Source organism: Caloenas nicobarica, chromosome 13 (genome assembly GCF_036013445.1).
Source record: "Caloenas nicobarica isolate bCalNic1 chromosome 13, bCalNic1.hap1, whole genome shotgun sequence".
NCBI classification, from domain to species: domain Eukaryota; kingdom Metazoa; phylum Chordata; class Aves; order Columbiformes; family Columbidae; genus Caloenas; species Caloenas nicobarica.
The window spans coordinates 2824184-2851349 of NC_088257.1; the positions used below are offsets into that span (position 1 = coordinate 2824184).

The 27166-nt window shown below is 43.0% G+C and overlaps 1 protein-coding gene across 3 annotated transcripts; it reads left to right on the forward strand.

The window, feature by feature from the left end:
• The first annotated feature begins 1142 nt into the window (after window positions 1–1142).
• On the forward strand, window positions 1143–26797 carry CREBRF (CREB3 regulatory factor). 3 transcript variants are annotated; one of them, XM_065644215.1, is made up of 10 exons: window positions 1143–1241; window positions 9999–10176; window positions 11105–11230; window positions 12090–13173; window positions 13682–13783; window positions 17444–17638; window positions 19508–19697; window positions 20149–20222; window positions 20627–20749; window positions 20988–26797. In XM_065644215.1, exons 2-10 carry the CDS (start codon window positions 10168–10170, stop codon window positions 21101–21103), a joined length of 2019 nt encoding a protein of 672 aa, XP_065500287.1. In that variant the 5' UTR covers window positions 1143–1241; window positions 9999–10167; the 3' UTR covers window positions 21104–26797. The 3 variants fall into 3 exon arrangements, with proteins under 3 accessions (XP_065500287.1, XP_065500290.1, XP_065500288.1); XM_065644218.1 differs by having other exon boundaries at window positions 13685–13783; XM_065644216.1 differs by lacking the exon at window positions 1143–1241 and adding an exon at window positions 3332–3402.
• Window positions 26798–27166: the final 369 nt, after the last annotated feature.

Here is a 27166-nt window from a genome sequence, read left to right on the forward strand (position 1 = left end):
AACGGTCTGTGCCGTGTGTGCCAGGAATTAACACCGTGTCAGATAATGGTGTTTGTTTGGTGGGTTTTGGTTTGTGGTGGGTTTTTTTTGGATGACTGCAGGAAATCAGAGCAGACGTTCAGCCACTGGTGTTTAACAAACAACGCAAGTATCAAAGCCTCTAACAGTTTTCCTCTTGCTTCATGACAACAGAAGAGAATGCAAAATGTTAAAGTATCTGTGAAGGAAGCTCCTTAGTGCTTGAAATAGGTGGAAAGGCTGCGGGGGAGAGGGTCTGATGTCCCTGGGTGTATTGATGTTTGGGGGAAGGCAAAAAGTGAGGAAAATTAAGGAAACCAACTCCATAGTCAAGCCTTGTAAGTCATAAACATTGGCAGCGTGTAGAGCAAGTGCTCAAGTCAGGGTCATTTCAAATGCTTTTAACTTCTTTTCACGTTGTTTAGGAAACCTGAATGTCTGCATCTGTGCCCCTCACAGGATATTGTTCCGAAGTGTTTATGGAAGCTAGCTTTTCCTTTGGGAAATGGGGGAAGCATTTTACTCACGCAAAGGGCTTTCAGTTGTCAGAGGTGGGTGGCTGGTCCCATTTCCAGAATGATGCCTTACAAAGTCTCTGAGACAAAATGATGTGTTTCTTCTTTGAATTGTCAAGCTTGATGGGTTTTAGGTACAGTGGAAAGAAATTGTGTTACCACAGAGGGGTGAAATGCAAAAAAGTTGTCTAAATAATAAATACTATTTGCAAATAGTAAGAGGAGAAGGGCTGTGTTTTGGGTTGGGTGTGGTTTTTTTTTTTTTTGCTACTGATTTCTCCAGTTGTGTCTTACATGATGGAGGCCAAGCACCTGTCCCTGCAGGGGGGCTGCGTGTGCAGGTTGCAGACAGTAGCAAGAGCACAGAACTGCGGCAGGATGACCAGTAGCGATGTGACCCGGAGCAGCACAGCCACCGCTCACCCCGCGCACCGCCTTAAATACCCCCCGCGCGCCTCTCCGCCGTCACGTGACGTGGGAGGCCACCTCCGGGGCGGCGCCCCATTGGCCGGCGGGACGCTAGCTGGCGATTGGCTAGCACATTCCTCCCCCCGCCCGCCCGCCCGCCCTCCCACGTGAGGGGGGCGAGTCACGCGATTTCCGGGAACCCGTCAGGAAGGGACATAAACAAAACAAACCCCGAAGCCGCATGGAGGGCCCGGGCCGGAGCGCGCGGGGCGGCGCCCCCTGCTGAGCCCCGGCCGCCCGGTGAGTGCGGCCCGCGGGGGGGCGGTGGCTGCAGAGCGGGGCGGCGGCCCCGGCCGGTGGCTGCCCCCCGGGGAGGCGGGAGGGCAGCGCGGGGGGCTGTGGGGCCGCCCTTTGGAGGGGGGGCGGCGGCGGGCGTCCCGGCGGGGAGGAGGCGGTGTTAGCGTGCGCACCGGGCAGGGGGCTGCGGGAGGGGGTGTGTCTGCCCGGCTCCCGAGGAACAGGGCACGGGGATGGTGCCCAGCGGACAGGAGGGCTCCCGCCACGCCGCTCCCCTCGCTCGGCTCGGGGGTGTGGCTGCCGGTGCTGCGGGAGAGCCGCTGTGCGCAGGGGTTGTCCGCCGCCCGGAGCGGAGGGGGGGCAGCAGCGATATGGCTGGAGGGCGCGGTGAAAGGGGCTGCGCGGGGGACCGAGCGCGGGCTCGGCAGCGAGTTGTCAGCGTCCCTTCCAGCCTCCACCCGGCAGGAGCGGCCGGGGCTTTTACAAGGAGAGTGAGTCTCGCAGCGAGCGCCGGGGAAACGAAAGCGCCGTCCTGCCGGGGGAAGACCGGTCGTGCTGGTTGTGCGGGTGGAGGGGCTGCCCGGGTCCGCGGCGCCGGTGCGCTCGGGTGCAGAAGGGCTCGGCAGTTCTGCCGTCTGTTGCCTTTTAGGCTCGTAGCCGCCTCCTCCGCCTTCGACCTGTTGGAATGCTCGGGACGGCCAGGGGGTGACCCGTGGGGGTGTGGGGTTTCTCTGCCTGGGGCGTGCCGGTGTCCGGCCGGGCGGCTCCGGTCCGTAGGGAAGGCTGCTGGGCCAGGGGAGGCGGAGAGGGGTCCCGGGCCGGCGGGCAGTCAGTGTGTGGTGGGGCAGGGCGGCGGGAGGGACCTTCCGCGCTCCGGCACGGCGTTTTATGTAACTGACTGGGGCGGGGGGGTGTGGGCTTCACCGGTGAACAGCTAGAGGCGGCCCCGGCTGCTTGGGAAGGGGCTTGTCCCGGGCAGCGGGGGGTGCGCGCTCCGGTGAGGCCGCGCCGGCCGCCCCCAGCCCTCATGGGAGCCGCAGGGCGGGGGCTGCCTCCCGGGGGGCAGGGGAGCCCTCCGCGCCCTTTCGGCCATGCCGGGGCCTGGGGGAGGCTGGCGCGGGCTCCCGGCGTCCCGCGGGCGGGCGGACATGGTTCGGGTCCGGTCGGGGCGGCCTGGGGGGGGCCGGGGGCTGCGGCCGGTCTCCTCCGGAGCGGCGGAAGGGGGTTTGTTTACATGTCGCCTCACCCTAGCTGAAAGGGCCGCTGGGCGGGTGAGCGGCGTGGGCGGCGGCCAATGGCAGCGTGCGGGGCTGAGGAGCGAGCCAGTGAGCGGGCAGGGAGGGCGGGGCGGAGAGGTGGCGGCCGGGCTAGGCTGCGCTCCGCGCTGGCTGGCGGGGCGGCCATGTTGGCTGGGAGGTGTGTTAGTGGGTCAGGGGCGGGGGCGCGGTGCGGGCCGGAGCTGCCCCGCCGGCAGCTGCCTGCGGGAGGGCCGGGGGCTGGAGCAGCGCCGCTGGCTGCGGAGGGTGCCCGCGGCCCCGGCCCTCCGGAGCGCTTTGCCTCGGGGCGTCTGTCGCTTGTGGGGATCGGGCCGCTGGCGAACCCGCCCGTCAGCGCGGGCACAGCCGGGGGAAGGCGCTGCCCGCACACAGGTGTTCCCGCTCCGAGGAGAGGACGGGGCGCGTTCCCGCCTCCTGCCGTGAGCCAGTTCCCACAGACTTCTCTTATAAAACACCGAAAACTCCCCCGGGCCGCCTCAGGAGCTGCCCCGGGCGCGTCTGTGGGTTCGGCGGCTCCTCCCCGGCTCTGAGAGGGCAGCGCTGGGGCGGGGGCGGTTTGCCCCTCGTGTTACTAAGGACCGAAGCCCGAACTTTAACTCCCCTCCGTCCCGAAGGGCGTGGGCGCTCTGTTCTGTACGGATGCCCGCGGTGTGCCCGGGGGTTCGGCCGGGGTTTCACTGAGCCTGCAGCCCGGCCAGGCCAGCGCTGCCCAGGGCATCGCCTCACGCAGCTGCCCGGATACCAGAGATAATCTAATGAACAGAATTCACTGTGTCACGCTCCGGTATAAAACACACGCTCTTTTTTTCAGGTTTCTCTAAGCAACAGGCTGAACAGTTTTCAATCACTCAGCTGTGCCAGCCGAAATGTTTAAGTTCTCATTTAAAGTAAGCGTAATATATATGTTGTTGCCACTTGAGGGTAGCTTGTTGAAATAATGCAATACATAACCTGCAGAACAGAATCAGATTCTGATATTGTCTTTCAAACGCTTTAAAATGTTTTAAAGATGTTGATAAAAAGGCTGGTTAGCCCTTGGCTTAAGGTCGCTTAACCAAGTGCTTCTAAGCATCCTTGTGGGGAGGGTTTATCATTATTATTATTTGTTATTATTACATGGATGTTTTCGTAAGAATTATAGAGGGACTGAAACAGATGTTTTAGAAACCTGATCAATTTTTATTGTTGGCAACTTAAATGAGAAGTCAGAATTCCTGTAAGAAATATATTGGGTGATTGTTTTAGCAGGAAGGATTTCTTGTAGAAATATCAATGCTCAGTGATATTACTTAAAGAGGTGAGATATAATAATATCTCAGAGACCTTTGCAGCCAGTAGTTTACCTGAGCAAAGAAAGAATTATTTTGTGTTTGGTGGGAGTGTTAACTGAGAAATCTGCAGCAGAGGCATCAAACCATTGAACATCCTTGCCATGGTTTGGTTTCATTTTTTGATGAGAGTGGCAAAAGAACCGTTTGCAGTCCCTTAAGTGTTAGCAGGAATTAATTTGGAATAAGTAGAAGTTTCTGTCCGACTAATAGACTGATAGTGGGGTATAAACAAGGGAACACGATAGTGTAGATTTCCATGGCTTGCATGTCCATGCTGTGTGGTTTGTGGAGCTTAATTAAATGATGTTTTAAAATAGAAGTTTGATAAGGATATTTGGCACTTCATAAGAAGTGCCTGAAAGATGGCATTGGATTGAAAGTCAAGCCAAGTTTTCTGGAAATCATAGATTTTAAGGTTTAGACCTTGCTATAATAATTTTCCTGATTATATTATTGTATATTTTTTAAAAATCCTTTTGGTTTTGAGCTCTTATGCTGTGGTATTGTTTGTTTGTTTGTTTGTGCTTTTTGTTTTCTCATTTTTTGACTGTTTTGACTAATGCGTCTTTCTGAGTTGTTGGATTTGAAGTAGGTAATACCAATAACCCATTTGTAACAAAAGTATAACAAAACATAATTCTACAGTATGAAGAGTATACTAGATTGTACCGTTCCTTTCATCAGAAGAGGTTTTTTTCTGGGAACTATAGAATTAAATTTCTTTCTTACCCTGGAAGACTTTGCCCTGTCAGAAAAAAAAAATATGCAAAACTAACCATCACGTAGGGATGTAGAATGTTGCTGGAGATTGTGAGCGGAATTGTTGTCTAGTTTTGCTTTTGTTTTCTGTCTTTGCTTTGGCCACGCTCTGCTCCAGGGGAAATCTCTGGCTGAAAAAAAAATGAATGTTAGTCTTAGTGCTGAGTCTCTTGTGTAAACAACTCTCCTGGCTCTACAGTGGTATTTTAATAAAAGTTTATGCAATTCATATTTTAACTATAAAAACTTTCTAAAATGAATCAAAGTGTGTTAATACAGTTCTAATAAGTTTAACATGCTGCACGTCCCACTCTTCGCACTAAAATAATAATAATATCTAAGTCTTTGTTCCAAAATATACAGAAAAGCTAGCGCGTCTCATATGAATATATTATTCTGGGCATAGCTGCTATGTAATACGTAGGTGCAATACGTTGTTGGTTAAAACAAAACACCTTTTTTTCTGCCTCTTGCGTGAAGATCAGTTATTGGCATCTCCACATTTGCTCCTGTGGTTGTGCTGAAGTGAAATTCCCCTCCGAAGTTGTGTGTCTGGAGGTGACGTGTGAGGTATTCACTCAAAGAACGTGGCGCTGTGTTCTTTTTGGTGGTTCATCAGCTCTTTTACCTGGGCTGCTGCATGTGCAATGGGCGACCAGAGCTTCTGTTCAATGCTGCCAGTTCCAGAGCGTGAGGTCTGTCTGCTGTGGGCACACGGGATTAGAAAAATTATATTGGGAGGGGAAAGTCAGCAGGGGAAAAGGAACCAAGACGGCAAAGCGACAGTTTTCGTCTACTGATGGGAAGAGGCTTAAAAGAAGTGGAAACAGTCTTTGTATCTTTAGTTCTTTAAAATGGCAAAGCTCCATCAAACGGAGGATCTGGGTGTCTTAAGCAGCTGCTCTTTGCTTTCCAGGATAGAGAAGGCAAAGGGCCTCATGTCTCAGATGCTTGTGCTGGCATTTGAATACAAATACATCGCAGAGACAGCAGAGGGACTTGGCTGCTTTGGATGAGCAGGTGAATGAGGCTGCGGTGGGTGTAAGAGCACTGAGACCTTTTACAAGAATGTCTTTGCTCACCCACTACACAAAAAAGAACACAAACAAAAACAGAAGAGGAAACTTTGTGTCTTTGTGGTGAGGGAGAAAAGTAAAATAATTTTTTCAAGTCTGGCTAATAATTGAAGAATCACATAGAAAGAAAAAAACAAACCAAAACAACAAAAAACCCCACTGCATTCAGAAACAAACCAGAAAAATATGTTCTGCTCTTGAAGATCACAGTGAGCAGAGTATGTTCTGTAATGGGAAGCAAATTGGCACAAACTGTGGAAGGAAAAAAGTTTTAAGAGAAGCGCAGGAGAACTTCTCGCATCTCTAACAGTTGTACTTCATAAAATGTCCAGATACGGCAAATGCTGCACAGCACATAATGGTTCTTTTAAAATACGTGGCATCGGTTTCGTGCTTTCTCTGAAATTCAGAGATCGGCATTTTGCATGTTTTAGCCTGAGTGTGTAAGTTTAGTATTCACAAGCTCTTGTGACGTGCTTTTTTTTTTATCTGCATCAAAACTAACTTTGACAAACCGCCGTATGATGCAGTCACCAGTGTGAAAAGCGTAATTGTTCGTGTAATGTGTTTCTACCAGGCGTTCAGCTGCTGTGGTAATAAGCACTGTACGATCAGCACCACAGTATAGCGACTCTGCCTGCTTTTCAAATGGTACAAAACACACATCTGAACTGAGACAGAAATAGCAACTTTAGTTAGAGCTGCAGTGCCGGTGATTCATCCAGGTGCCTGAGGAAGACTTGCAGACTTGTCAAGCTGAAGCTGGCGGTTCAAGTCTTTTTGTTACGAGGGCTTCTTTAGAGGTAATGTGTTGTTGCAGAAGGGTTTTTGACTGGTCCAGGGATGTGGCAGGTGCCTGGCAACTGCCAAATTTCTCGTTAATGCCACATGTTTTGAGTTTAGGTCCTGCTGACTGCGGGTTTCAAAGTGCTGCTGCATCAGTAGTGTCATGGAATAAGCCTGCCATGAGATTGGTTGAAGTTCAATTGTCCTGGGTGCCTTGGAACCACTATTAATCTATTATAAATGTGCATTTTCAAAAAATACGTATAAATGCAGAGGATTTTTATTAGGATCTGACATTAGATTAGTGAATTATTAACTCTACAGAACAGGTTTTGGTTACTTATTGATGACGGGTGGGGAATTTAACCAATATATATATGCACGCCTCCATCAGTACCCCAAATTCTTAAATGTTAGGTGAACACAAAAGTTCCCAAGATGTCCTTCCGTTCCTCCTGCCCAGAGGAACGAGCAAACCTTCTCCTGGGAGCACTGATGCAACTCAAGAATCTGCAGATGTGGAACCAGCTCAGGGACCGGCTCCTTAATCACCTTAATCTGATTTAACCATGGGCTGTGCCAAAAGGAGCGGCGCTGTCACCCTGCCCAGAGCCGCGGGCTCTGGATTCCACCTGCGCTCGAGCTGCTCTGGAGCAAACGCAGGATTTCCACTCTGTGTCTCTGCATTTGGGAAGGGGCTGATGTTGAGGCATTAATGAAAATTGTCCTGAAGTGGAAATTCCTGCTGTATTTATCTTTTGGTAGTTCTTACACTGCTGCGATTGCACTCTGCCACAGATCTCAAATCTGTGTTCATTATACATAATGACTGGACTATTCTGTTCCAACGCAGTCTTGGGCTGAAAGTGCCAATAATGATAAATTCTGCACAAATAGGAATTCAGCTGTGGTCTATTGAGATACTTTCATTTACAGCGAGTGCAGATTTTATATCTGTGGTTCTGTACGTGTTACTGACCTCTCCTATACATCTTAATGGAATAGTTCATGAAAAGTATTGGTAGTTCAGTGTGAACACCAGGAGTCTTTTAATGAAGATCTTGATGATTCTGAGAAATTCCGAAAGCTGTTGGCAGTGGGTCCGCTTTGTTGGGAGCGTGCAGCTCCCTCAGACAGCTCGAGTAGATCCTAATGGGATTCAAATCACATTTAAATATTAATGTTATAAAACGTCAAGAGTGAAATATAAAGAGAATTACAGGAACAATCAGATTAGCTGATATACTGCCTTGACTTGGCAGGACAGACACTGTCATTCTTAAATGGTGCTGTAAGTTTATAGCTAGAAGATCACTCCGGTCTTTGAGATAGCAAAAGTATTTTGAATATTTAATGGCCATTTCGAGGATTTGTAAATGATCCAAGAGCTCCGTGGTCCTGACCCTTGGAAGCATCAGTCAGTTGTTTCTGAAATCAGGGTCAGCACAGATGAAGTTTCACCTTTTCCCTTTCTAGTTAAGTATGAAACATGGTGGAATGGCTTGACATATGTGTTCTAACAAAAACATAACAAAGAATACCCGGCAAATAAGCAGCAAATATGAATATCTCCTTCCTCTCTCCCTGATACCACGCAGAGGCCCAATGCTGACAGTTTCCCCGTGAATGCAGCTGGTGTTCTGGTGCTGCCGTCAAGGTATTAATCTGATGTTCTGTTGAAAAAGGCACCAGGCTCTGCCACTTTGTATGGAAAGAACGTCAGATACTACTCAGGTGTAGGTTGGTCTTAGAGGTGATAGCGTTCTCGCCTCTTTCTTCACGTATGAGAACATCCTTAATTTCTGTTAAAGAACAGGCCCTTTCTCCTCATCTGTTGGGTCAGGTTGAAAAGCGAATTAGTCGTTTTTGCCATGTCGAACAGCACCAACAGGACGGCCCGTGTGGCTGTGAGACCCAAACTTCACTTCAAATGTCGCGTAAAGATGAGTAAAAAGAGTTCCCTGGAAGCTGTAGAGCAGAAAGGAAATTCTCCAGAAGGAACCGTGTGTTGTTGGCCCCAGGGCCCCACGAGGAACCGCTCACCTTGGCAGCGGTAGCGCCGTTTTACTGAGAACTTGTGTCGTTGTTGTTCTTTATATTCTGGCCACTATTTGAAGAGCAATATGTTTCGATAAGTAAAGACTCCTTTTTTTGGTATAGTGGCTGTTTTTGCCACAGCCTGATAGTTTGTATGCTAGGTACAACAAAATAACTCAGATGGTGTCTGAAAGTAGGAATAATGGCAGGGCCGCTGTCCTGTGCTGGAGGAGAACATTTTACTTCACTATTTGTTGTTCAAAACAAGAGAATAAACATAGTCTGAGCAGATTGCACCGAAGTCTGACTTAGCAATGCTTGAGTGAAGAGCTCTGCTCAAAGGAACAAATGTATTTTAACTGGTAATGCTGAAAAACTGCACAAGTACGATGGTTTATATTTTTTTTATTCTGCTTCTCTCATGCTGCTGCTTTGTTAAAGCGACTTTTTATTTAAGGCCAGGGATCTTGTAGACAAGCAAGACAGCAGGAAAACAGCATCCTTGAACACCATGGAGTTACATTAGATACTAAGGCTTGATACCATGGGTGATTTTTTTTTAATTCTTGTTTTTTATATAAAATTGTTGGTTTTGATATAAAATTGTTCTTTTTTACTTCCTGTCACTTATGAGTCTTCTATCATACTTGTAGTTAGATATAGTTACCGGTGTTTGTGCGAAGGTGCTTTTCCACAGTTCAGTTTTCCTTCCATTGTTAAAAACGCAGGATTAAGCAGGATATGAGGCTCAGAAAAGTCTTTAGGTACACGTATGAAATAGCAGCGGGTCTATAGAAACTACTAAACTGGTAAAATTGCTAGTAGTTAAATTGGACCAATTTCTACGTGTTCCTTACTCAGAATTAATAGAGAAGATATTTGATCAGGCAACCCTGAATTTGGCACAATTTCTAAGGAGTTGTGATGGGGAAGGCTGAGCACATGTGCGGTGATCCCACTGCCACTAGATGCTGCTCTATGAGTGATTGATATAATCTGATCTGACGCTGGATGGATTAAACTCTTGAGAAAAGGAGGAGATACCGCTGAGACTGTACTGCTGCGTGTTCCAAAAGGAGTATTTTGAGACATTTGCCTGAGACATTTTTAGAATTTATTGGCTCTGTTTTATTAGTCATAAAGACTGTTTCTCTCTTGCGTACCCGGCAGTATTCTAGTAATTATTTCCAATTAGGCCAGATTTTCTTTTCATGTGTCTGTAGAGCTCGTGGTCTTGGTAGTAGAGGAAAAAAGGCAGCAAAATGTAGCTCAGCTAGAAAGGTTTTTGCAGGAACTCTGTTCTGTAGCATCTGTAGCTTTTCATTCGATGAAAGATGGCAGAGGAAGAAAATTACTGTACATTCCAGCATGAGGAATAATCACTTCTCAGGGGAAATTTTTGCCTTTGCTTCACTTTGGCTGTTTTTTAAGCGCTACCTTTTTGATGAAGGATGACTTACCTCCTTGGGGGTTTGCTGTGTTTGTTCTACACAGAAGTCTACAAACAGAAGAGCTACAGCAGGGTGAACTGAAGCTGTCCTAAGGAACAATTTAATTGCATGGATTGTGTAAACTCACTGAGACTGAAGTAAAGCTGGAAAGGAATCTACGAGTGAATAAAAAAAGAAGTTTGGAATTGGATTTGGGTAATCTGGGCTTGGAAATGCCTCAGGTAAGCCTTTTATTTGCTTCTGTGGATAATTTTGTTTCCTTATTAAAAAAAAAAAAGGAAGTTTAAGAGCAAATTTGATTAGCATCAGCAGGAAGAATGTAGCAAAGATTAAGTGATGTGTATTTTTAGGGCCCCAGCAGTGTCTGCGGTGGAAGCTGTGCTGCTGCTCTTGGTACTGGATTTGTTCACACAGCAAAGTTGCTGAGGGTGGATACCGGAGAACAGCCTTTTATTACTGCAGTGATTCACACAGCACAGCGTTTCTCCCTTCCCAACCCTCGGGGCAAGTGTGTCCAGAAGAGAAATAGAGCTCTGGAATGAAATGTAGCAGAAAGCCTTGCTGCCCATTCCCTGCGCGCCCAGTCGTCCTCCATCATGGTTTTTTTGCAAAGTTCCATTTCATTCCTGAGGGATATTACACTTTTGAGTTAGTTGTAGTAAATTTTGCTATTGTTAAAATCTCAGGTGGAAGTTTTATGAGTTCTAATGGTTCTAAAGCCAGTCAGTGCTGCTTTAGTACAAAGCAGTTTGTATCAGGGTGAAGGCCCTGCCAGCATGTGGTGCCTGTTGATACCGATCTTGCCAGTGCTCGCTCTCCTCTTGTATAAATGCTGACATATCCCTAAACTTGGCAAACACGTGAGAATTTCAAACCAACAAAAAAGAACGAACGAGCAGTGCTCTCGCAGCTATATGATGAATACAAATGTGTCCTTTGATTAAGGACCTGCATGTTGTTAGCTGCTCTTACAGCATTCTCTCGCTCGGAGAAATGGCATGCTTATCTGTGTAGGTAAAAACCGTCCAAACACACGTATAGCACATACTCAGAGGCTTGGATGAAATGGCAATAGTCTTTATGTTTGTTGAAGAAAATCGTATGCCTTTTTATAGCATGTTTCAAATGTGAGTATCGATTTTGTTGCAGCCCAGTGTGAGTGGAATGGACCCTCCTTTCGGGGATGCCTTTCGGAGCCATGTGTTTTCCGAGCAGACTCTGATGAGCACAGATCTCTTGGCAAGCAGTTCAGATCCAGACTTCATGTATGAACTGGTAGGTCATCCTGTGTGTGTGTGTACAGAACTTCAGGAGTATTTGTTCAAGAAAGCTAGAAGATTATTCATTACTGCTAGCTACCGATGAGGGAAGAACATAACATTCAACATGAATGTTCTTATGTCATTCAACATTCATGCTTGTCCAGCAAATGTGATGCTCCCTCAATAGATGCTCGTTAAAGCTGGCATTCAGGAGAGGCTTGATATCAAATAGAGCTGTGTTGACGTTATGTAATGGTGCTTGAGACTCTTCCTTACAATGTTTTCTGCAAGAGCAGCTTTATGCTGCTTCACCCAAGCTGTGAATGCAGGGGAAGCAAAACAAAAGTTGACTCATGAGCTACTAATACGAGCGTTCTTTTGTTTTTTGTTTTTGTTTTTTCACCCCCTGCATCAAAAAGAAAGGTAGCTCCTAGATGTTAGTTGATTGTGTTAAAATGAGGTATTCCAGGGACTGGTAAACTTGAGGATGTTCTGTTAAGCACACAGCAGAGATGGACCTAGCTTAACAGAGACTGGAACAGCTTGCCCAGGATGTCTTTCATATTTTAAATACATGAGTGTTGGTACTAGTCTAGTTCCTGGTGACCAGATGAATTTGCAATAGGAGAAAAAGAATCCAGCAGCATTTGACTTGTATCTTTAGCAATCTCTTCAGAAGGATCTGCTGGTGAAGCACAGAAGCTGGACTTCAGTCTGACCCTCAAAAGATGCTTTAGTTGGAAGTTGAGGTATCTCTCTCTGTTACGACTTCACTGGAATTAAGCTCACTGTACTAGATTAAGTAGAGGACAGAGATGATTGGTAACTTTTATTTTTTATTATTAATTTTTAACTTGTCTTCTTATGCACAGGACAGAGAAATGGACTATCAGCAAAGCTCCAGAGACAACTTACTTTCAATGGAGGACTGCAAAGACCTTGAGAACTTGGAGTCTTTTACGGACATCCTGGACAAAGAAGCTGCGCTCACCTCCAAGTGGGAGCAGTGGGACACCTACTGTGAAGACTTAACTAAGTACACTAAACTAACCAGCTGTGACATCTGGGGAACAAAAGAGGTGGATTATCTGGGCCTCGATGACTTTTCAAGCCCATACCAAGACGAAGAGGTGATAAGCAAAACACCAACACTGGCTCAGCTTAACAGTGAGGATTCCCAACCTGTTTCTGATTCACTCTATTACCCTGATTTGCTCTTCAGTGTAAAACAAAACCCTTTGAATTCTTTGTTACCTGGCAAAAAAATTGCAACCAGAGCAGCAGCCCCGGTCTGTTCCTCCAAGAACGTTCAGGCTGAGGCGCCTTTGTCGGACTATGTTCAGAAGGCGAGCAGGCCTGCAGCTCAGCCTGCTGCCAGTACACAGATCGTGGTGAAGACCAACGTGTACAATAACGAAAAGGTGAACATTCATGTTGAATGTAAAGACTACGTTAAAAAGGCGAAAGTAAAGATCAGTCCTTTACCACAGAGCAGACCGGTGCTGAGCCAGACACACGCTGATGCAGCAAAGGAAAACACCTGCTATTGTGGTGCTGTAGCAAAGAGACAAGAAAGAAAAGGAATGGAGTCGCCGCACAGTCACAGTACAACTCCTGCTCTGCCTTTTAAAGAGACTCAAGAGCTGCTCCTCAGTCCGCCCCAGGAAGCTCCCGCGCTTGTGGTGGGCGAGAGCAGCCTGTCTGCCAGCACGTCCGTGTCAGATTCTTCGCAGAAGAAAGAAGAGCACAACTATTCTCTTTTTGTAACAGACAGTGTGGCTGAACAGTCAGCCAAAGGAGACCCGGAGGAAGATGAGGATGATGAGGACGATATTGAAGACGAGGACCACGATGAAGGATTCGGTAGCGAGCACGAGCTGTCTGAAAACGACGATGAGGAAGAAGATTATGAGGATGATAAAGATGATGACATCAGCGATACTTTCTCAGAACCAGGTACCAACAGCGTAGGGGTTTGTTAACTTGGAGTTTAACGGATTTGTCCGCCAAGCAGGGAAGAATGCTTTTGAATGCTTTATGGTTAATAATGACAACACTGATCTTAAATTATGAACTTTCATCTCAGATTTTCTAAGTGCTTTGCAAAATGTATTTAAAGAAAACTATGCAAGGTCTCTGTTGCCCCGTTTCGAGAAAAGCTACATAAACAGTGATCGTGCAAGAAAAATAATAATAGACAATACAGGAAACCAAGCTAGTAGCCTAAGGTTGTAGAGCAACTACCTGCAATTGTTGCCTTCTTCTTTTGTGGCTTGATGATAGGATGTGCAGAGCTTTGTAGTGCTTGCGTAGGTTGCTGCTTTGAATTTATCCAGAGTTGTGTCTCTTGATAGCTGGTATGAAATTGTAGCCTGAGTGAAATAATTTCATAATTACTTAAGTCCTACTGTAGGTACAGAACCTACCACTGAAACTAATAGAACCATTTCTTGGTGGTTTTCAGCAGTAACACTTAGTGGGTCTTCAAAGGATACTGAATTCTTCTCTTCTGCATGTAGAAATGGAGCCTTAACAACAGAAATAAGAACTAACCTTCACCTGGAAGGTAACAAAGCGGTAACGTTGTGTAAAAATAACATCTGAAGGGAAAGGGATAGTACTGTAACCACATATTAGTTTCATTGTAGAAAGTGTTCTAATATTCGCATTTCATAAATGCTTTGTAGTAGAGTATAAGAATTAAGTTATTCAGACATTTGCAATATGGAACTTCAGGGGAGAAAGCAGCTGAAATTTTGCCTTTTTAAAACCAGCAGCTTCCCTAAAGCTTGTCAGTGTTTGTCATAATGAACTCCCTGATTTAATTATAGATTTCCTGAGTTGGCATTAAACTTGTTCAGCATTGTGCCCTTTATGCTACTTTTACGCGTACATAACACATTTCCATTAGCATTTTAAAACCTCTTCCTCCTCCTGAATGGAACTCCCTCTGTTTTCTGGGGCTCTGAGCAGCGATTACAGCTCTAACGATTGTCACAGCGCACGGAGCTGTGCAGCCCACAGAGACCTGCACAGAAAGCCTGGGAACCTTGGAAAAGAGATGTCGTATTAAGATGCCGGGCTTTCAGGGGGTGAAATTACATTAACTATTTGCTGTTAGTTCCAATTTTACTGCCAAGCGATCGCTCTCACCTCCTAAATGCAACTGCGTTGTGCAGTAGCTAAGGAGCTTGGCTCATGCGCTTGCTGGAACTTAAAGCGAATGAAGCCGTTCACCTCGAGTATGGTGATATTAAAAGTTTCACCACACGTTTTGATTATATTAGAGGGTAATGTCTCCAGGTATTTTAATTATGTCACTCGTGTGCTGTGTGTTGGGTTTTTACCTTTAGAGTGAAGGTAAATACTGTGGATAAAGGTTCTAAAAACAGGCACGGTGCAGGAGGATGTAACATCCCATGGGACTGAAACCCAAATCAGTTGATAAATTGAGAGTGAAGACGTAACTTTCTGAAAGGACAAAAATTTGTTAGTTATTACTGACCCATTCATGTATTTTATACACAATTTGGTTTTGTTTACTGCTCTTGATGTCTGGTTTTGGAGTGCATGAAATGCTTTCTTAAAGCATTAGTGTTGTCTGAGGAAATACTTATGAACTTCAGGAACTTGGAGAAATAACGAAAACTGTGACTGGCTGTCGGGCGAGTTTGGGCAACAGTGTTTTTGTTATCACCGCAATACAGATTCAGCAATTTCGGTCCCCTGCAAAGGTAACTTATCATGGGAATTATCAACTCAAGCTTTTTCTAGCACTTAAACCTTTTTTGGCTACTACTGGTATATTTTTACATATCTCATTTGATAGAAATAGTTGTAACCAATTGCTTCTCCCAGCAAGTAGTCAAGAAGTTCCAGAAACGGGCGATGCAACAACTGATTCAGTTTGCAGTAGTGCAGGAGAAGAAATAGCTGAAAGGGGAAAGTGCTTGTAGAGACATGGAGGTTGTTGAAAGAAGCTGCATTTTATCTCTTCTGAGCATCTGGACCATGAGTTGGGGGAAAAAGACTCAGAAAGAGTTTGACAGAAGTCAGTGTCATTAAATTGCGAAGAGAAGGGGTTTTCTGATTCTGTTTTGCTGGGGCTATTTTTGTTTCTAATGTGGTAAGATGCCCAAGTCATGTCCATCCTCTTCTGTGTTTCACTTAATTTAACCCCTGGCAAATTTAGACCTAAAACCATAGTAAGGAGTGTGAACTAAGATTGTTGGGAGGGACTTGTGAAGGGCTTGAAAGGTGAATGCAAGAACCCTGTCAGATTTCTTAGGGGCCCACCGAAGAAAGTGAGACCGTGGGTGGTGTTTGCTGAGAGGAGAATTCAAGGCAGACAAATCCAGTGCAGAAAAGCTGAATCCTTTTGTTGCACTCCCGTGTTAGGGACCAGGTTAGAACATTGTGCACTGGATTATTCTGTGTAACTTTAAAGCGATAGCAGGTCAGGGGAAGAGTCGCAAGACAGGATGCACTAAATCAACATAATTTAAGTTGCTGACTCAATTACAGTTTAAATAAGCAAACAGGAAGTCTTAATTTTAACCTTGTTTTACCTCTGTACACAGCAGCTCTTACAGAGATTTGTTTTCATCGGCTGGCTTCATTCTGTGTTAGCATGAAGTTGGCCTAAATTTATACATATCTATATAATGAGTTGCATAGTTTGACATGTTTTTTTCAAGTGGAAAGTAAGTGGGGTTTTTAAGAATATTTTGATACTTATGTCAAACAACATTTGGGTAAAATGGAAGTACGGTTAAAAATATTTATGGTATTTGGAACAATATTTAATGTAAATTGTCATAATAATTTTGGCTATGAAAGAAAAAATATTTCATAAAGCCTGTTTCATTGTTTGATTTGCATTTCAAATCCTGTCTTTTTAATAAACTAGATAATCAAAGTAAATGAGTTGACTAAATGATTAGAAACAGAACTTTAGAACTGGTTTCATCCCTCTGTGCACCTGACTTCTGTTCATACTTTGGGTTCCAAGGTGAGAGTCAGATGGAAGCAACAAGGTTTGTTTTTCTTCTTTCAACTGTGTTTGCAAGTGCAAACAGACTAATCGAATGGACTGTTTTAAAAAGAAGAAAGTGTTCTATGTGCTACTGTTAAAAGATGAAGCAGAGCTCAAGCATATGGGGTCAGGGTTTGTTAAGCTTACAGTCCCTTCAGTGTTTGGCTTTTCTTTAAGCTTCATTAGTGTACATGATGTTTTGAAATGCATTATTTTTTAAGTAAATGTAAGCTACGATATAGAATTTTAGTACAAAAGGCAATGCGATGGTTTGGGGTTTTTAACCTTTGTATAGGTTGGCTTTGTTTTCTAAAACCTATGTAGGATTTCAAAACCTGTGGTTTGTATTTACATAATTATGGCATAAATATTTCTGCAATGTGGATAGTGGCATTACAGTTTCCATGCACTTCACAAACAGTTCATCATATCGAGTGCATCATAATATACCTCTAAAATATCATGTAGCTTTACCGTGGATCATTTCTCTTCATCCCACTGAAGAGGCAGGGAGGAGATTGAACAGCTTGTGTCCAGATCCTTTCTGTTTAGATGGTCTTTTCTTATGGACTTCGAGTCATTGTCCTGATAACAGAGCCGCCTTCCTTCAGTTTAATGGACACAGGCGGTTTGATTTATTTCCCAAGGGTATTCAGACTTACGGAAGAGCAGGAGTTGGACTCGATCCTAATTGGGTCCCTTCCAAATCAGAATAGTCTATGATTGAATAATTTTGCTTTCTTTATTAGTCTTTTGCTGCTGTGTCCTTATTATCTGCTTTTCTTTCCATGCTCTTTGATTAGAGATAAACTAAAATGTGGAAGTGAGTTAGGATTCTGTTCCTGCAGATGAGGATGGAAGAACACGCTCCCCCTGCTGCTGGCTGTTCTGCAGCGGTGGGATGGGGGGGACGAGCAAGGGGGTTTAAGGGGTCAGGGAATATAAAGGGGCTTTCAATGCATAAATAATTTGTCTCTTTTCAACTAATGAAGCACCATCACTGGCTTAATGTCTGTCCCTGGATTTAAGGCAAGTACGCAGTAGTAGTTGACACCGAAAGCCAGTTCTATTAGATAATGTAACACAGGCCTTGTCTGGAGTTTCGCTCTTAACTCGAATACTCAGTTCACCGTTAAAGGGCTAGAAGCGGTTTTGTCAATATTATATAAACAATGCAATGCATCCTTTTAGGGTATGAAAATGATTCTGTGGAGGATTTGAAAGAAATGACTGCAATATCCTCTCGGAAAAGAGGCAAGCGAAGATACTTCTGGGAGTACAGCGAGCAGCTGACGCCATCGCAACAGGAGAGGATGCTGAGGCCATCCGAGTGGAGTCGAGACACGTTACCAAGTAACATGTATCAGAAGAACGGTCTCCATCACGGTAAGAACAGACTCCTACTCACAAGTGAATGTCTGAATGTGTTTCTGACACCTTCAGCAGCCAAACTTCTGTACGTTCAAGCGCTGGGAAGTTGTGTTTTGGCCATGAAAGCAAATTATTAAAACACTGGAAGTCTGTGGCTCAATTAGCGGAGTTCTGCACAGTGACCATACAGGAGTAACTTTCTGTGTGGTTTCTTCCAGAGGAAGGTGGATGAAGTGAGAATTTTAAGTTCCAAGGGCTTTCAGTGGAAACCCCAAGAGTTTGAAATTTTCTCAGTGCGATACTGTGACCATAAGGGATGGGTTGCTTGACTGATGTTTGCTCCCCAGAGCTGTTGGTTTCAGTCTCGCTTGCGTTAGGAGTGAGCTGAGATGCCAAGGTCCGGTTAACTGCAGCATGAACTAAGGACAAGCAATAAGGCGTAACTATCTCTCTTTGTTTTTTTCCCACTTACGTGAATGCAGCACAGTGAAGCATTTACTCCTCTGTAAATAAACTATTTCTTTTTAAATACCCTCTCAGAAACTTAAACCAATTGGTCTAAACTGTGTTTTCGGTGAGCAATTTGCTGTACCACACACATGACTAACATCACCCAGAACAAACCACTCTTACAAGTCATGTTTGTGTCCTTGTCACAGGACCGCTTTGGTAGACTGATCCATTTGGTTTTGGCTTTGAAGGAGAAAATGAAACAATCTTCCCTGGTTATAACGTTAACGTTCCCTTACAGTTGAAAATTACTGTCTTTAACATGGCAGTTTGCCTGCTGTTAAACCAAAATATTTTGTTGTTGTTGTTACTTGTAGTTTTAGTCAGGGAAGGAAACTTTGTGGGTGGTTTTTTTTTTTGAAATCTCCTTAGTTTTGATGTGCTTATTCATCTTGTAGTGAGATATCAGTAGCTCAAATCCCTATCTCTGCTCCTTCTTACGAAGGCTTATATCTGTACTTGTTGTTAAACAACAAATAACCAAACATGCCTGGAGGACTCAGTCCCACCAGACACTTGGAGGAGCAAGTGACCTTTAAGTCAGGTGCGTACACAAGGGATTTCTGGGATCAAACGCTACGGAACGTCCAGAAACTACAGATTTTTTTTATTTTCATGTACATACATATACTGAGGTAGTCTACTACTGCAGATAAATCATGCCAAATGATCAGCTCTCTATTAAATATTTCTGGAGCGGGTTTTGTTAGTTTTATTTACATTTTCATGCAAGTGTCTGTGACAACCAGGATTTTTAATAGAAATCTGGAAAAAGATACGTAGCAGTGGCAGAGGATCTTAAGGAATAAACATTTTGTCTTGAATGTGTGTATTTCCTTAGGAAAATGAGCCTTAAACAGCTTGAAATACATACCAAAGAAGTCAGCTAGCCTTTATGTGGATCATTTAAGCTCAGTATCACTGAAGATCATTTCAATACCAGGACTCAACGCTCCTTAATACACAACTTTAGCAGTAAGATTATTAAGAATTTAATCGACTCGAGTGTGCAGGAGGATATATTGACTGAATGTATGAGTTGGCAAGTTGCAGTTGGGGCAAAACCACAGGGTTTGAACTTGTGACATACATTTTTCAGCACAGTTGTGTGTGTACTGTCTATTGCATCCAGTAGCCTGGCCAGCAGTATTTGCTCTTATCTGATCCGGATATAATATGAATTGTCCAAAGCAGTGTGTCTGGAAATGTTCTATTGTGAAAGGCCATAGGGATCACATGATGCCAGTCCATTCTCTTGTAATGAACAAAGGAACTTAAACTGCACCCAAAAAATACGTATTTAAGAATGGGTTTGGCAGGTTTGTGTATGTATTGTGTAACTTCTCAACCCAGTTTTCTGCATATTTAAACCAGGAAAATATGCAGCCAAGAAATCGCGGAGGACTGATGTAGAAGACCTGACTCCCAACCCCAGAAAGCTGCTGCAGATCGGTAACGAACTGAGGAAGCTGAATAAGGTGATCAGTGACCTCACGCCAGTTAGTGAACTGCCCTTAACTGCCAGACCCAGGTCAAGAAAAGAAAAGAACAAGTTGGCTTCCAGGTATGTGTGAGATTAACGCCACATGGATGAGGAAATTTGGATTACTGCAACTGTACAATTAAGATGTAACTGATTTTTGCCCCAAGAGATCCTGCTTCATCGTGGCAGTTCTTGCAACGGGCCAATTAGCAGTTTATCAAAAAGCAGGACAACTGGCTCTTTGGAGAGATAGTTGGCCTGTTCCCTGGATAACAATGTATTTCCACTGGAAACCAGCTCACTTAGTTGCAGGGCAAATGATTGAGACAGTGATCAAACCCACAAGTGTGAAATGTAAGCAAACGTAGGTAGCAGAGTGCTGTCGGTGAAGGTGAGCGAGCAGACAGATGATTTTGTACGTCACGGCTCTGGGAGTATTAGTTGATAAGTTCGTGTGGCAAACGGACAGATGCTCTTAGTATTCTGGAATTTTTTAATTAGTGTTCTAATTCTTCCCCTCTTCTTACTATAGGGCTTGTAGACTAAAAAAGAAAGCCCAGTATGAAGCCAATAAAGTAAAACTCTGGGGTCTCAACACGGAATATGGTAAATACAACTCTTCACATCTTAATTTTCCTTTTGTTCAGACAAGTCTGTGTTTTGCACCATCATGTAACTTGGGTCACACCTCGCAGTTTATAGAGATAACAGGGTGGGTACAAACGCAACAATTTTGTTGGTCCAAAACCAGTCCACTCCATAAAGTGTGTGTAAATTGGGTTACCTGCAGTGTTGAGCTATTTTACAGATGTAAACTACATAAATGTATGCATGTGTTGTAAATATTTTTGAAAATATGTTTACAGATGTAAACTATTACATCTTAATTTTACAGTAAGTGTGATGTGACACCTTTGACACTCACAGATAACTGTGTGTGCACAACTGTGGATCTCTCTTGCTCCAGGGACATTGTGCTGTAAAACTAATCCCGTTTTTTTTCTTTGCAGATAATTTGCTGTTTGTCATCAACTCCATTAAACAAGAAATAGTTAACCGGGTGCAGGTACCTAAAGATGATAGAGGAGTCAACATGGAACAAAAGTTAAACGTACTTATTAAAGACACTCTGGGTAAGCAGTAAACTCAATGTATTTGCATGTCTGTGGAGAGACACGTAATCTATGATACCTTAGATTGCAAAGAATTTCTGGAATAGAGAAATGGAAGAAGCGCTTCCTGATTTCAGTTCTTTGTGCCTTTTGGCTGGTTACTAACCAGTGCTCGTTTGCTTTGAATGGCTTATAGGAATGTCCAAACCCGTGCAATGAATAGTAACTTCCAGCACGTTTTCTTACCCTCCCTTCTTAGGGCCACCTGTAGCTGGACAGACATCAGAATTTGTGAATCAAGTTTTAGAGAAGACCGCAGAGGGAGACCCCACCGGCGGCCTCGTGGGGCTGCGAATCCCCGTGGCAAAAGTTTAAGATGCGACTCCAGCTCTTCTCGTCGCTCCGATTCTACCTGTGTTGTCAAGTACTTCATTGTAAATTGCATTCTGGTCTGCATGGCAGTTTAGCGTTCCATTGGTTTTCAATAATAATGTAGTAAAACAAATCAAAGCATGATCTAAAATGCTTAATAGCATTTTTCGGAGCATAAACCAGGTAGTTTCAAAGCTGCTTTAAGTTAAATACAGAGATGAGGATTCTTTGTAAAATTAAGTTATGTAGGACCAGAATATATCACTTTTGTTTTAGAAGCAAAACCACACTTCTGCTAGTAAAAATTTTTAGCATATGCCAGACATTGTGACAGGTTTATGCTCCAAGTAAAATAAGAGGAAGCATTTTTTTGTAAAGCTGTCAATTTAGGGAGTTTTTTGTTCTTTTATATATATATATATATATATATATATACACACACACATACATACATATATATATATATATATAAAAATAATTGGAGTTTCTTTTGTTCCTAAAAAACAATAATCTTTCTTTGCAACCGTTAACTTGTACATAGCACACGTGGCATTAGAGCTAGTGTGCCATATAAGACTTTAATTTTCTGAGCTTAATATAGTATTTAAATGTCTGTGCAAGCAAGAGAAAAAAAAGTCTATTCTTTGTGCCTTGTATTTTGGGGGGAGAGCTATCAGTATAAGCTGGTAAAGTTTTGTATGAAGAAAACCCTGAGGGGAAAAAACAAGATGTATAGACGGTAAGATTATAGGTTTTAATGTATTTGTTCCAGCTCTTAAAACTTTTGAATGTATATAGGAATATGTTGAAAATGTAGATATATGCCACAGAGTCTATGTATTGTATAAAAGATGGCTCTAGAAAACTCAATTTCGGTACTTTGGCCGGAAGAAAACAAATACTTGCACATTAATGCGATTGTTTATTTTTGTACCAAAGACAAATGCAACTGATATGGCGAACTGCCAGTCTAAGTAAAGTTTTGCACAGCTTATATGATACTGTACTGAATGTAAAAACAAATGAAAAAAAGACAAAAAAATTAAAGGTCAGGGTTAGGGATCTTACTGAACTGTGAATTTTTTTGTTTGGGTCCAATTATCTACAGAAGGAGCATTCATACATAACAATATTGTTTTGCTGTTCTTGTAGTTCGCTTCCATGGTAGATAAGTTGGTGGCCGTCTCGGAGTCTCTAAATCTTTTTTCTCTGCACTTACTGTAGGAGATTTTAATATATTTGGATTTTAGTAAGCTATTGGTAAAATAGTTTTCAACTTTGAGAATTTAAAAAAAGGATATTTAGCTTGTTGTAGTATACTTCCACCAAACAACCAAAATAAAATTATTTTTATTGTAATGTGTATATATGTAAAGAGAAAAAAGAGCTACAAATATCTAATACCTTAGTTGCCACTTTTCCAGTTGATGTATTATTATGCATGTGATGTTTCCAAGAATCAGCACAGGCTTCAAACAAGACAAAAAAAAATTTATAGACTTTTATATTTTTGTACAGGTATTTCGAAACTAGCTTCTTCAAACTTATATGTGACTTATTCTTGCTAATTCAGTAGTTTCTATGATTGAGGAATATTAACACACTGTTCTTATTTGCTCTTCTGCTAATAAGAGTTGGCTTTGTAGTCAGTGTAACCTACAGATTAAAAGCTTTAGCCTTTGATGAGAAAGTCCTTTATCTCAAGGCAAGATCATTCTCTGGTTTCATGGACCCCCCTTTTTCCTCCCTGTTCTTTCTCTCCCTATTTAAAGATGACAAAACACTGTTTACTGAAAATAGAAATACCAAATATTTTCAAATGTAGCTGCTGAAAAAAAAAAACAAAAAACAAAAACAAATGCAAAAGTCCATGAAGGCTTTTCTCCCTGCTCCCTTTGGGGAATTTCTCCATTTCTAGTTTGTCTGAGTTTGTTTGTACTGTGATTCCTTTTTGTTTATAAGTAGCTTATTTTTATATCCAAACTTGTACTAGGAAATAAAGTCGGTGAGAGCGCAGGTGTGCACAACTCACCGCGGATTTTGGAAGACTCGAAAGGGAGGAGGAGGCCAAAATACCACTACTGAGCTGTGCAGAAAGTCTGTCCTCCAGGAGACTGAACAAATACCCAGAGCAATTTAGGCAAAACTTCGTAAATCCACTTAAGACTTGCAAAAATCTGAGTGGAATGTGGGTGGTTTTGTTCCAGGTGGTGTCGTTAGGGTGAGGTGAAAGTTTGCTGCTTTCCACGCTGGCTCAGGTGTGTTCCTGCTGGAGTTACTGACGATGGCGCAGTTGTTCGGGAGGTGCATCTGGCCCATAAAACCCCGACAGCGAATGTGTCTTGTGATGTGAAGGCTGTGTCTGTACCCAGATTTCAATGCTCGTTGTTCCTTTCCGATGTTAACGCGCTGCTCAGATCCGAGAGGTCCTTCCGCTGGATCCAAACTGCGCAGACGGGGCAGCGTTTCCGAAACGTTAAGAGAGCAGTTTTGCAATCAGGTAGAGACCTTTGTGACAAATTAAACTGACAAGGTATTATAAATGCCCCTTCTTTACTGCTCAGAAATGTTGGGCAAATAGAACTTTATAGCTTTTTATTTTTGTCTGAAAACCAGAATATGATTTTGGTCTAGCATTTCAAAGTAGCCTTTGAATCTCTAGTGAATTCCGTACCCTTGCATTTCAGTGTTTTCTATGTATTAAGTTAAAGCTTTTAAATAGTTGAGCTTTTTAATGTTGACACTTTATTTTGTACCTATTTATATGTATGTATATCTTAGAAAAGCACTTTGTTTAAAAAGAAAAAAAAAAACCAACTGCGTTTTATATGATTCCTGCCACTTGCTGCTAACTCTGGGCTGGTCAGAATGCTGCAGCGATACTTGATATAAATAAAACCTGGCAGTAAAATGTAGAGTAAAGATAAGACCTTTTGCTGGTTTAACTTTATCATAAAGGTGACATAGGCAAGCTGTGCAGCTTTACATTTTAACCAGGGGACTCTGTGGCATTTAAACCGTCTAGAAATGGTTGTACTTTAATGCCAGTAACAATCTGCTTCCTCTAGTGTCATTAAAATATATACATTTAGTGTATACTTATCACAAACAAAAATCTTATAAGGATATAAAAATCAACAAATGTACATGTTCTGTTTTTTGGCATTTGTGGCATGCATTTTTGGATGATCTTTAGAGAAGACCATTTTCTAAAGATTTTCAGTGTTCATACATGGTATGTGGATCTTAATGAAGTCCTGGATTTTTTGTTTGGTTGGTTTTGAGTGTAGGCATTGTGAATATTCACTTTTATTCCTATATCCAAAAACAAGTCTACATTTTTTTTATTTAATCCAAACGAAAGCTCTTCCTTTTTCTGATACACTGGATTCTCCGGGGTTTGTTTCCACATTAAACTCGTGCTGTCGTACCTGCTCTTGTCGAGATCTTGTCAGTCTGACCGTAGGTGCCACCCTTGGAATCGATGGGCTGCTCGTTCTCCTGTACCATGTATGATTCTCGTCCTCTCCTCCTTCCCTCCTGACAGATGATGATGATGATGTGGCTTTATATTGTGCCTTACTTGTACATCTAGAACTAAATGTTTCTCGTTCCCTCTCCACTCTTCAAACCCAACCCCCCTGAAATGGAATCGGAGCTGATAAAAGCATCCTGAAGAAAGTTCTGGATAGGTCTGATTTCAGTTTCTCTCAATAGTCCTTTTGTATTTATACAGAAGACCAGTTTTTGAATGGCCTTGCAAAATGTGGGGGTGCTCGTGAAGGGTGTTTTTTAGCCCTCGACCCCTTTTGCTAACGCTTCCTTTTATGGTTTATTGAACACATTTACTGATACTTGGTGAGTACATTTTTTTTTTTTGGATGAGACTTACTACTAAAGCTACGTTTATGTGTGGATGGGCTGGATTTTCTTATTATACCAGTTGAAATCATTGTGATTTAATGAAGTTGCTGTAAAGCTGATGTGAGAGTCGGGCTCAGCTGTGTTCAGTTCCTAATGCTTTATAGACAGACTTTTTTCCATACTAAGAGGGCCAGGAAAAAGTTGGGGTTTTTTGTTAAACAAACCAACCCCTAAAATGGATGAAGGGTCTTTTAACTAACCTAAAGGCAACCAGACACTTCCGAAATACAGTGGTGTCAGTTTTTATTTTATTTTTTAAAAGAGATCCCTCCCCCAATATTCATCTGATATTTGCCTTCATTAATAAAGCAGTTGTTTGTTCACAAAATACGAAGACTGGATGTGCTTTTCCATAAATCGTTTAAACAAAGCTATTTTTTTTAAAGCTCCGAAAGGCTTTTTTAGGAGAATTTCAGAGGGTTGTATACAAGTTGCCTTCAGCAGAAATAGCAAATGCGATTCTGTTCCTCAAACGTGCTTGCAAGTCTTCCTGAAATTCTGTGGAGGCAGAACCCAATTATGTACCGCGAATGTCAGGATCTGTGTTTTGGCCTTGCGACCTGAATTTCAAGAATACATCTAATCATGGTTTTATTTTCTTTCTAAGTTGGAGGCTTCAGTTGGAATCATCTGGTTGAGTGTGCTGCTAGATGTGGTCTTGGCTGCTTTAGTTTCTTTACCCAGGGATCGTGTGAAGTACATTTCAAACAGTTACTGCTGCCGTGGCTGATTCTTCTTGTAACTGTATTAAGGGCATTAGTCTGTTGAGAAAACACCACTCTTGAATATCTCCCAATACAAATTGGGATTCTTAAATGTCATTAATGAAAAATAGCACTTTTAGGTTATATATTCTTTGCAGCATACAAAAGCGTCTCTATCTCGCTACAATTTACATTTCACGATATGCCATGTTTTTTCCCTCAATGCTTCTGGCATGACAAGGAGATGTGTGTGCACTGAATTATAATCCTCAGCCTCTTAGACACTCATGAACTTCCACAAGAGCAAATAATGACTATGCATTTATTGTCTTTCTAATGAGCTGTGGAGCTAAAAGCAGAGCCAGGGCTATTTTAAGCCATGCTTTTTTTTTTCCCATTTAAAAAGAAAAACTCCAGGTTTTTAGATTACATCAGTGTTGAGAGTTTACCTTAAGAATATTTTGTAGCCATGCATCTGTTAAGTCAAATTTGGGTGAGAACTGGCTAAGGAAAACTTCTGGATCAGATTTGGTAGTGGCAAAAGCACACTCCACCCTATCAATATTTTCTGATTAAGAAACAGAACGAGTAGTTGCACTTAATTTTATTAATCTTTCTTATGGATATTCTTACATTCTGATTTGGATCATCTCCCAGAATATTATGTCGAAGTTAAACTTATTGCTCAGTACTTGTGGTTGAGTGAACTCTTAAGGCTGATGGCACATGCGGATGTAGGTGGTGGAGAAAACTTTTTTAAAAAGGCATTTTAAACAAAACATGGCATCCTGTGCTGCCTACGCTTGGGGTCATGATTGTAATGCTGTCCTTGATACCCTATAATCAACTTCCAACTGGAGCTCAGAAAAACTTACTGAAAGTCTTGTCTCTGTTAGAAAATTTACCTTGTTACAAGCATGATGTGTTAAGAGTTGCGATGTTTAATGTTGGTTAATAGTTGTGCAGTTTTTATTTTTTTCAAAAAGAGGCACAATTAAACTATTGACTTTGTTTACTCTGTCACCCTTGATCTCTAGCACTTCTGTCCAGATACAAATTCATCAATGTATGCAACATCCTTTGTAATTTAAAATAAAAATTGTGGAGGAAATACCATCTCTCATCGTTGTATGTGTGGAGCGATGGAGAATGGCGTGTGCTCACTGCAAGTAAATGCCCTCAGTCTCCTGGTATCGCCGGCAAGTGTCCTTTGGAAGGGAACTTTTTCCTGCCCACTTTGCATGGGGCGACCAGCAGGAGAACCTGGGCTGTGACCCAGCAGGTGCTTTGCCTTTGTGCGATGGCTGTGGAAATAGTTACCAGCACCCGCCAGCTTTGTCCAGACTGGGTCGGTCTGAGAGGGAGGACACAGCGCCAGTTCCTGGGGAAGCCCAAGGGCCGTTGTGTTGCCTCTTGGGTTGGGAAGGTCCCTCAGGTC

Coding starts and splice junctions, on each gene's coding strand:
- CREBRF (XM_065644215.1), top strand. Junction 11,231..12,089: donor CAGACTTCATGTATGAACTG/GTAGGTCATCCT, acceptor TCTTATGCACAG/GACAGAGAAATGGACTATCA. Junction 13,784..17,443: donor AACTAACCTTCACCTGGAAG/GTAACAAAGCGG, acceptor GCATCCTTTTAG/GGTATGAAAATGATTCTGTG.